Below are 10354 nucleotides of genomic sequence, written 5' to 3' on the forward strand. Positions count from 1 at the left end.
GGTGCCGCACTCCAGGGCGGGGTTGAGAGAGGCAAAGCCCCTGTGCTGGCCCCTGCTTCCTGCTGGCCCCGGGACCCTGGGGGACAGAGGACCAGGAAGCAAGAGAAATGGGTGGGGAGGTGGCTTTTCTGGGTACTTTCTGAAACCCCTCTTCACAGGGCCCCCTGAGATACACCTTGACCCCCACACAGTCCAGGGGACCACGCCCGCATCTGCACTGCTTCAGATCCTCCAGGCCAGGACTCCGCCACATCCCTCCCCAGCCTCTGCCGGGCTCCTCCTCTCATCACCGTCCCGCTGCGGCTGCCAGACTCCCCGTGCTTTTCTCCGGGTGTTCTCTGCTGCTCTGTCTTCTTACCGTCTCCCCTGGCCAATCTCTGTCATTCACATTTTCCATGTCTTTCCCGTCCTTTCCTTCTCCGTTTTTCTCTATCTGCATCCCTTTCTCTCTGTCTGCGCCCATTTCTCTGGCTCTCGCGTCCCTCCTCCCGCCTCTCCAGGACCCTCTCTGGACCGCCACAGGGACGGGATCCTCGAGGCCTGCCCGACGAGCGCTAACTCCACCACTCCGGGTGCCCGGTTGGGGTGCACGACAGAAGATAGCATCTCCAGTCCCGGCCCGCCCGCGCCTTGCAAGGCTGAGGACAGCACCGCTGCTCCTGCAGGAAGCGCCGGGCGCAGACACAAACCCGGGGCTCCCCACGCGTGCCCTCGCCCCGGAGCCTTCCCGCCGCCGCCCTCCGCGGTGCCCTTCATTATGCGCCGCCTTTAATGGGCGTTTGTCAGCTCGACTTCCCCGCAAGTTGTTTTCACGGACATCAGTCATTGGCGGCGGCCCCATTGTGCAGGGGGATTGATGGGGAGCGGGAGGGGGTGACAGGGCCTGGGGCGGCCGCCTCAAGGCCTCGGTCTATAATTTTCGGAGACATAATTGGTCTGGGGGAGGGGGCGGGGGAGGGGCGGGGAAGGGACCTTTCAGAGCCGGGAGGGCGTTCGGGGGCGTGGGGCGCGCTGCGGAGCGGAGCCGCGGCTCGACGGCCCTGCGCTGGGGGCGAGTGTATGCAGGCGGCGCCCGGCCCGAACCCCGAGCTCCGCGGGGCTCCCCACCCGCCGGCCTCCCGCCCCTCCCGCGCCTCCGCCTGGGGACCACGTCGGCCTTTTGTTGCCGAACCGTCCTTTCTTTCAGCGCTTTGCGCAGCAACGGAAATTTCATTGCTCCTGGGTGGAAATTAAAGGGACTCGCGATCTCCCTCTCCCTCCTCTCTTTCTCTCTCTCGCCCACCCTTTCCCCTTCTTCCCCCACCTTTCCTGCGAAGCCGAAGTCAGCATCGCCAAGCGCGGGAGCCCGCTCCGAGCACCTCGCCGCGGCCCGGCTGCCGCCCCTTCCATGGGCGCCGCGCTCGCCTGCAGCCGCCGCCGCCGCGGGGTGGGCGCGATGCCACGATGGGCCTAATCTGGCTGCTGCTGCTCAGCCTGCTGGAGCCGGGCTGGCCCGCAGCGGGTCCTGGGGCGCGGTTGCGGCGCGATGCGGGCGGCCGCGGCGGCGTCTACGAGCACCTTGGCGGGGCGCCCCGGCGCCGCAAGCTCTACTGCGCCACGAAGTTCCACCTCCAGCTGCACCCGAGCGGCCGCGTCAACGGCAGCCTGGAGAACAGCGCCTACAGTGAGTGCCCGACGCTGGGGACCGCGCGGGGGAAGCGGAGCCGGGGAGGGTCGGGCCCGGGAGAAGGCACGGTGCGCTCGGGGTGTCCGGGAAAAGACCGGTTGCTTCCCGCTGCCAGAAGACGACCGCCAGGGTGTCCTCCCCGCCCTACACGTTCGGGAGAAGAGCGCGCTGGGGTCCGAGCCGAACTCGGGGGGATGGGCGTTCACGTCCGAAGAGGGCGCCGGCGGCTGTCACAGTCCGTCCCCGGTCCAGCCCGCTGGTCTGAGGGGACGCGAGCTAGGCGACCCCTGGGTTCCCGGCTTTGCTGCTTTGGGCAGCTCTGACAAGTTTAAGCCCTTTGAATGTGTCGGAGAAAAGGAGCCGGACAAGGCATTTATCATCCTCTTTATTATTTTGACGACTTCTCCTCCTCCTGCCGACCCCTGGACGCCCCGCCGTCCCCTCCACCCTCCCCGCTAGCAGCTGCCCAGGTGGCCGCCCCAGCCACTGCCCTGCGGAGCTCGGTTCCCCAGCCGCGGCCGCCACCGACAGTTATTCCCCGCGCTGGAATCTGCACCTCCCCCGCCTCCGCCCTGGCTGCACAGGGACAGGGGGGTGGGGGCTCTCGCCGTCAGGACGCGCGGATCAGGAGCGCGGAGCGGTGTCCTCCCCTACCTGGGGGTGCAGACACACAGCCTCCCCCCCGGCACGCAGGACCCGCGGGAGTCCACCGGGCAACACGGTTAGGCTCCTCTGGTCACAGGGACCTGAGGCCCGCGCCGAGCCCTTTAAGGAGCAGGATAGCGGAGCTCAAGGCCCGGGAGGACCGCGTGGGGAGCGTGGGAGGGCAGTCAAGACCGCAGTGGTCCTCGGGTGCGCCGCGCGGCGCTGGGCTCCGGCCCCGGGCTCAGGAAGCGGCGCGGTGGATTGAAGGTGGCGGCGGCCGTGAACCGCGGCTTCCTCCAGGAAAGCCGTAGCCCTGTGAGGGCGTCCTGAGGACACGCGCCTCCGGAGCCGCACGGTGGGCACCAGCTGTTGCCAGGGGGTCCGAGTGTGCCGAACTCGTCTCACAAAGACACCCCGGTTCTCTCCAAAGCCAGGCTCCCCCTCGGAGTCGCACAGCATCCAAACTTCTTGGTGCTGGCTGCTCAGGGGGAGGAGAGGGCTCGTCCCCGCAGCCGCCCCCATCCTGCGTCGAGACTCTGGCTTCGTTGGTCCCGGGGCGGTCACCGCCGAGGCCGCCCAGCCTGCGCACTGGGAAGGCGGGAGGCTCGCAGCCTGCACCGCAGCAACCCTGCGCTGGAGCAAAAGCCCGGTGGCGACCGCGGCCGTGCTCGGACCGCGTGCCAGGAGCGCGGTCCTGAGAGGCATCCCCTGGAGAGGGTGCAGGTAGTCGCCCCAATCCCTTCGCAGCCTCTGTTGGGAGACAATGACCCCAACCCGGCCTTTGATGCAGTCCCCCGTCCCCAGCCTCCACCACTGCACTCGTGTATCCAGAAGGAAGGGCGGGAGGGGAGATTTAAACTTTCTTATCCCTGGGAAGTGGGTGAGACCCACCCAGCTTCCTTCTGCGGGCTCCAGGGTCTAAACCGGCTTCCTGCCCTTCCAGGGACAATGATCTCCGGCCAGGTTTACGGCCAGAAGGATTTGGGAGACAGGCACCCTGGCTGTGTTGTTGTCAGTGGGTTTTATTACCAGCCTGGCTCATCAGGGCCCAGCTTTCCGCAGGTATTGGGGACCGTGCAGTCCCAGAGCTCAGACTCTCATGACTATGGCGAGGGCTTGATTTCCCGCTCAGGCACATATGCAGGGGCCTGACAGTCACCCAGCCATAGTGGTCCCCACTTGCTTATCTGTCAGATGATGAAGGCAGCTGGCAAGATGTTGTGAGGTTGGAATGGAAACCGTTGGGCAGGCAGCGTCAGCGGGTGGGAATGTTAATTTCATCGTTTCCCTCCCAGGTTTGAATGAGGACAAACCTTCCCTCAGGTCTCCTTCTCTGCCTCCTGTCTGCTGACTTCTCCCTCCCTGAACTTCCACTCACTCTGAGACCTGTGGGTTGTGTGCTACCCTCCCCAGCCCTGAGCCCGGGGTGTGGCTTTGGGCAAGGCCAGCCGGGCATCAGCCGCCCCCTCCCTGGCTCTGTGGGGGCGGTGGGAGTGAGGCACCTCTCATTTCTTCCAGGTATTCTGGAGATCACAGCAGTGGAAGTGGGCATTGTGGCCATCAGGGGTCTCTTCTCCGGGCGGTACCTGGCCATGAACAAGAGGGGACGACTCTATGCTTCGGTGAGTCCAGGCTGTCCCGTGGGTGGGCGCTGTGGGAGTAGTGGTCTGGCCTGCACATCACACCAGAAGATGGGGGATGTGGGCAGCAGAACGCTTTGCTCAGGGTACATGGGACCCGAGCTGGGAACAGACCCTGGCCCAGGGCTCCGCGCCCAGTGATCTTTGGCTGTGTCTGTTAGAGGCTGCTCCGTGAGTGACCTGGAGCCTGGCCCTGGCAGACCTGGAAGCTAGAGCATGACACATTAGCAAAGGTTCCCCCCATCCTCATCATCACTACCACCCTCCCTTGAGAGTAGCTGAGAGCAGGGAAGTGATTGTCCCCCAAATTTCCACCAAAATAAATGGACTCAAGGCAACCTGGGAGTGTTCCTTGGGGTAGCCAGAGCTCTCCTGGGAGCATGGGGAGGAAGGCGCTGGGCCAGCTCTGCTGGCTGCCTCCAAGGGTGGAAAGGTGAAAGCTGAAACCTGGGAGGGGGAGGGAGATGGCGCCCATGTCCCGGGCACACAGGAGCCTTGGAGCCTGGGCTTGGGACTCAGTCTGTTTACTGCCTGGGCCTCCGTGTAACCAAAAAGGGTCTCCTTACTCTGTGGGTATGGCAGTGCCCTCCTCATGAGGGGTAGGGATGGGGAATACACAGAGTAAAATACATGTAACGGGGAAATTTGCTACCTCCGACTAGTCATTACATGCAATTTGGCTGATACTTCCTTGGGCAATGAGAGGTTTTCCATCCACAAGTAGTCTGGCCGACGCGGCCCGAGGACGATCTCCCTGCAGTGAGCTCTCTGCTCAGTCCCGCTCACAGAGGATACATCGCGCAGCTCCCTCTCACATTAGCCGATGATTTCATCACAGATTTTTAGCCGTTTTGATAAAGGAACGTCCAGAAAGCTGGAATGCACCCCTTCATTTTCTCTGGTTCAGAGGCCACTCCATCCTTCCTCCCATCCATTCACCCATACACTCTTCCATCCACCCATCTACACATTCATCCACCCATCCACCCATCCACCCATCCACTCATCCACCCATCCATCCACCCATTCACCCATCCACTCACCCATCCATCCATCCACCCATCCGTCTAGCATTCAGTCCATTCATCAGTCAGTGTCCTGGAAGCTGTGTCTGCAACCAGGGGCCCTCATGGTGCCAGCTTCTGCCATATGGGGCCAAGGATTTGGGGAGACAGAGTAAAGCATGACATGAGGGGGTCCCAGTGGTTCAGAGCCCACCTGGGGCTTTCATGTCTGAGAGCTCGCAGCCTGGCTTTGAGAAGGGTGGACAGAGGCTCCTAGCCCCACGAGGGATGCTGAGGCTGGGGGTAGCCAAGCAGTCTGGTTGAAGGGTGTGGAACTTTCCAGAGTGCCCAGTGGAGAAGTTCCCACTGCCCTGAAGACAACCTGAGAGGCATAGTAGCCTGGATGCCAATCCCATCACCTGCCACCTGCCACCTGGTACCACAGTCCTGCATGTGGCCAGCTTGCTTAGGAGTGCTTTCCCGCCACGGGGCTCCCTGGACTTTGCTGGCAGCATGCTTGCCCTTGGGCCAGCTCATTCCTCTGGGCCAGTGAGCACTGCACCCCGACACTCCTGGGTCTGGTCCTGACCTCCCTTCTGAGGTATAGACCACCCTCCCACAATGTCCTGCTGGCTCAGACACTCCAACCGAACTCAGCAGCTCCCCGACTCCCCATCTTAATCATTGCCCCACCGGCCACTCACTCTCACCCAGAGTGGGCTGGGAGTCACGGTAGACCCCTCCTACTGTTCAGCCCATCCCTAGACCTCAGACCATGCCCCTGCATCTCTTCAGCCCACGCACCCACCTCCCTCTGCTTCATCCCTGAGACCACACCTTATAAGACAGGCTCCTCACTTCCCACCTGGATCACCGCTCCAGCCTCTCCCACCTCCAATCCATCTGTTTGTCAAGCCATCCTTTCATCTTTCTTCCTTCCTTCCTTCCTTCCTTCCTTCCTTCCTTCCTTCCTTCCTTCCCTCCCTCCCTCCCGCCTTCCCTCCCTCCCTCCATCCCTCCTTCCCTCCTTTCCTCCTTCCTTCCTTCTTTCCTTCCTTCCCCTTCCTTCATTCTCTTCACCCATCTGTCCATACACCTCTCTTTCCTTCCTTCTTTCCTTTCTTTCATCCTTCTTTCCATCCATGCTTCTATCTGTTCATCTGTCCATCTGCCCATTCACCTGTCCATCCATCCATGCTCCCTCCTTCCTTCCATCCTTTCATCCATCCATCCATCCATCCATCCATCCATCCATCCATCCATCCACCTATCCATCCACCTATCCATCCATCCACCTATCCATCCATCCATCCATCCATCCATCCATCCATCCATCCACCCATCCACCCATCCATCCATCCACCCATCCATCCATCCATCCATCCACCCATCCATCCATCCATCCACCCACTCATCTGACATTCAGTTCGTCATTCACCAGTCAGTGTCCTGGGAACTTACTGTGTGTTGCACTCTGCTAGGTACATGTTAAGGGGGCTTCCTAAAAAAGCAAATCAGCCCATTTCATGGCTTCTGAGGACTTCCATCACACCCAGGCATCCCACAGGCACCTTAGCTCCACCCACAGGGCAGCAGCCCAGGTGCCACCTGCTCCCAGTGTGGCTGTCATCCAAAGGTTGAGCCTCCTCCAGCCTCCGGAAGCTCCCTCAACTCTCCAAGCCATCTGTGCTGCTCACGCCACACCCTCACTGCCTGGAATGCCCTCCTCCAGAAAATGCCCACTAAAAAGTGCCCACCCCGCCCTTCCAGCTCTCTTCAGAAGCTACCTCCTCAACAAAGTGGCTTTGGAGTCTGCTTTCTCCCCACCCCTCATGGGGTGGAAGCGGCCCTGGGGGAGGGGCCTGTGGAACCAGGTCTGGTGGGATGGCAGTGTCAGGACGCACATTGGAAAGTGTTGTCACGGCAAGTCCCAACTGCAGCAGCTCTGGAGTCTACGGCCGCGACCCCTGAGCTGACACCTTCTGCCTTGGTCATCTCGGCCTCCCCAGGTGCCCTACCACATGTCAGCAAGTGATCTACACTCCCCCCAATCTCCCACTTCAGGAGGGCAGGAGGGCCTGACCCCTGCCACCTGAGGCTCACAGGCACGTGTCCGTCAGTGGCCCACCCTCCAAGTGGCCCGGCAAAGAGAAAGCCTACTGCCTGGCCTCTCTGGCCCTGAGAGGACGCACCTGCTGCAGGATCGAGGGACCTGGGGAAGCTTGGGTCCTGCCCTGAGCTTCTCACAGTCTGGGCTTGGAGCCAGACACTAACGTGGCGTACCCAGTGCGTGGGTGGGGGAGTCGGCCCTGAACCCACCCGCTCATTCCCAGATAGCCCCTCAGCCCCAGGCTATGTGGGGGTCAGGCACAGATCAGATACTGTTCTATTCCCCTGTGATGTAGGGCCTGGCACCACCCCGGGCCTCAGTTTCCACATCTATAAACATGGAGACTGGTCTTGGACAGTAACATTCATACTGTGGCCCAGGGAGCCCTGGGCCTCTAAGAGGGCTGGAGAGCAGGGGGGTTTGGGTCATGGGGAGAGGCAGCCCCTACTACCAGGTCAAGCTTTCCACCCTCCCCTGCTCTGGGCTTTCATGTCGCTAGAAAAGAGGTTGGGGTGCTTGAAGCATCCTGTTCCCTGAGGTCCTGCCGGGTCAGATACTGCTGGGTCCAGCCTGGGAGCCCCGGAGGCCATTTCCACTCTCCCTCTCTCCCATGGGACACCACACCCTAGATGGGGACAGACCATGAGGGCCTCCGACTCCTCCCTGTGGCCAGTCCCCAGGAGGAAGGAGAGATCCTGCTGTCTACTTTGCACCTGCTGCTTCCACTTCTTACCACCCTTTCTGGTTTGGAGGGAGCAGCTCCTCTCAGTCATCCCCTTAGGGAGGTGGCCCTAGACGTTGCCACCCACCTGTAGCTGCGACTGAAGCCCAGGGGGTCTGCATAAGGCATACCCACCCCTTCCCTATCCCACAGGCTAAGAAGACCCCATGAGGCACCCCCGGAGGGAACCTCCCATGGCCAGGCCCTGGGGATGCTGGTGTAAGCTCCTTCAGTTCAGAGCTTCGCTGTGCCTTTGAGAGGGCAGGGTCCCTTCTGCCCTTCCGCCACTGCACCCTGGGCCTGACAAGGGTCCCATTAATCTCTGATGACAAAGCGGTGTCCTCTCTGTCCTGCTTGTGGTGGGACACCCCAGCTTCTGCTCTCATCCTATGAACATCCTAAGAACAGCAGTATCTGTGGCATTGATTGAGCACGTGCCTCATGCCAGGCCCCGGCCCCTGCTCTGTGTTGTAACCTCTTCAACCTGCAAGGCAGGACCCTCCAGCTTCAGAGAGTGGTGCTCAGGGGTCAGTGACCCCAGCTGGGACCCCTGAGTGCAGCGTTTAACGGAGAGTCTGGGCTCATGAAACCTGGCTGTGTCCCCTTCCCTTCCTGCTTTTCATGTTCTTTCTTCTTTTTTCTTTTCTGCAATTTCTTTTCTTTTTTTTTTTTTTCTTTTGAGTCAGAGTTTTGGTCTTGTCACCCAGACTGGAGTGCAGCAGCGCAATCTCGGCTCACTGCAACCTCTGCCTCCCGGGTTCACGAGATTCTCCTGCCTCAGCCTCCCGAATAGCTGGATTACAGGCGCACGCCACCACGCCTGGCCAATTTTTTGTATTTTTAGTAGAGACAGAGTTTTGCCATGTTGGGCAGGCTGGTCTCGAACTCCTGACCTCAGGTGATTCACCCACCTCAGCCTCCCAATGTGCTGGGATTACAGGCGTGAGCCACCGCACCCGGCCTCTGTGGTTTCTTTAAAAGTGATCTGGGTGCTGTCATCTTCTTTTGTCCAAATGCCCAGTCCTTGCTGACGTCCACGCTGCCAGCAGACCGCCAGGGCACCTAGGTTGGCGGCCTGGTCTCTGCTCCACAGATAACCCTACACATCCCTGTGATGGGTCAGCGCCCTCAGACGGGGGACAGAGGCCGGAGCCGGGAGTTGTCTGGCGCAGCTTTGAGAGAAGGTGACCTTTGGGCAGAAGGCCAAGTTCACCAGGCACACGGAGAGGAAGGGCATGCCAGGCAGAGGGCAAGGCCTAGGCAAAGGTGTGGCGGGCTGGGAGTGCGCCGGGGCTTGGCATCGGACCGATTAGCCTCAAAGGAGGGGAGGGAGGCATCGGGCAACCCTGGGCCCTGACGCTGGCGCAGTCTCCCCAGGCCACTGACCGTGACATCTCATCCCCGCAGGAGCACTACAGCGCCGAGTGCGAGTTTGTGGAGCGGATCCACGAGCTGGGCTATAACACGTACGCCTCCCGGCTGTACCGGACGGTGTCTAGTACACCTGGGGCCCGGCGGCAGCCCAGCGCGGACAGACTGTGGTATGTGTCTGTGAACGGCAAGGGCCGGCCCCGCAGGGGCTTCAAAACCCGCCGCACGCAGAAGTCCTCCCTGTTCCTGCCCCGCGTGCTGGACCACAGGGACCACGAGATGGTGCGGCAGCTGCAGGGTGGGCTGCCTAGACCCCCTGGTAAGGGGACCCAGGCCCGACGGCGGCGGCAGAAGCAGAGCCTGGGTGGCCTGGAGCCCTCCCATGTTCAGGCCCCGAGACTGGGCTCCCAGCTGGAGGCCACTGCGCACTAGCTGGGCCTGGTGGCCACTGCCAGAGCTCCTGGCGACGTCTTGGTGTGGCAGCCTCTCGACTCTGACTCTCCTCCTTGAGCACTTGTCCCTGCGTCCTGCCTCTGGGTTCTCAGCTATTTCCAGAGCCAGCTGAAATCAGGGTCCAATGGGAACTGAAGAGGGCCCAAGTCGGAGCTCAGAGGGGGCTGCCAGCAATGCAGGGCATTTGTGGGTCTGTGTGGCAAGAAGCTCGCAGGGAAGGGCCTGAGTGCCAGCCCTGGCAGACCAAGGAGCCCTCCCAGGAGCAGCGAGGCAGCGTGGGGCTTTGTGTCATCAAAACATTAAAGTATTTTATTCTACTCTGTCGTTTGGTAGATCGTAATGCAGGCTGAGGAGCGCTTGCTGCCTTTACTGGAACGTGCTTGCTTTGAGCACAGCAGAATCCGCGCTGGCACCAGCCTGCGACAGCTGAGGCTTTAACAGCAAGACAGTATTCCCAGAGATGGGGCTAAAGGTGCATTTCAGTCCCCTGGTTTTAGAAAGTTATGATTTTTTTGGATGGATGGAAGCACTCTAAGGCATGTTTGTGCATGTGTGTGCATCGTGTGTGTGCATCATGTGTGTGCATCGTGTGTGTGCATGGAGAGAAGGATCGTGTATTTATGAAAGCGTGAGTGCACATGTGGGTATGTGTGTTCTTGTGTTATTGTGTGCCTGTGCATGGACATGTATGTGTGTGTATGTTTCTGGGTGTGTCTGAATGTGTGATGTGTGTGTGTCTGTGCG

General features: G+C 60.8%; 1 protein-coding gene across 1 annotated transcript; it reads left to right on the forward strand.

Moving 5' to 3' along the window:
• The first annotated feature begins 977 nt into the window (after nucleotides 1-977).
• On the forward strand, nucleotides 978-9927 carry FGF3 (fibroblast growth factor 3). Its single transcript, XM_023186186.2, has 3 exons — nucleotides 978-1663; nucleotides 3830-3933; nucleotides 9194-9927. The coding sequence occupies exons 1-3, from the start codon at nucleotides 1444-1446 to the stop codon at nucleotides 9587-9589; spliced, it is 720 nt and encodes a 239-aa protein (XP_023041954.1). The 5' UTR covers nucleotides 978-1443; the 3' UTR covers nucleotides 9590-9927.
• The last annotated feature ends 427 nt before the right edge of the window (nucleotides 9928-10354 follow it).

The sequence above is a fragment of the Piliocolobus tephrosceles genome, chromosome 13, assembly GCF_002776525.5.
Source record: "Piliocolobus tephrosceles isolate RC106 chromosome 13, ASM277652v3, whole genome shotgun sequence".
Classification (NCBI taxonomy): Eukaryota; Metazoa; Chordata; class Mammalia; order Primates; family Cercopithecidae; genus Piliocolobus; species Piliocolobus tephrosceles.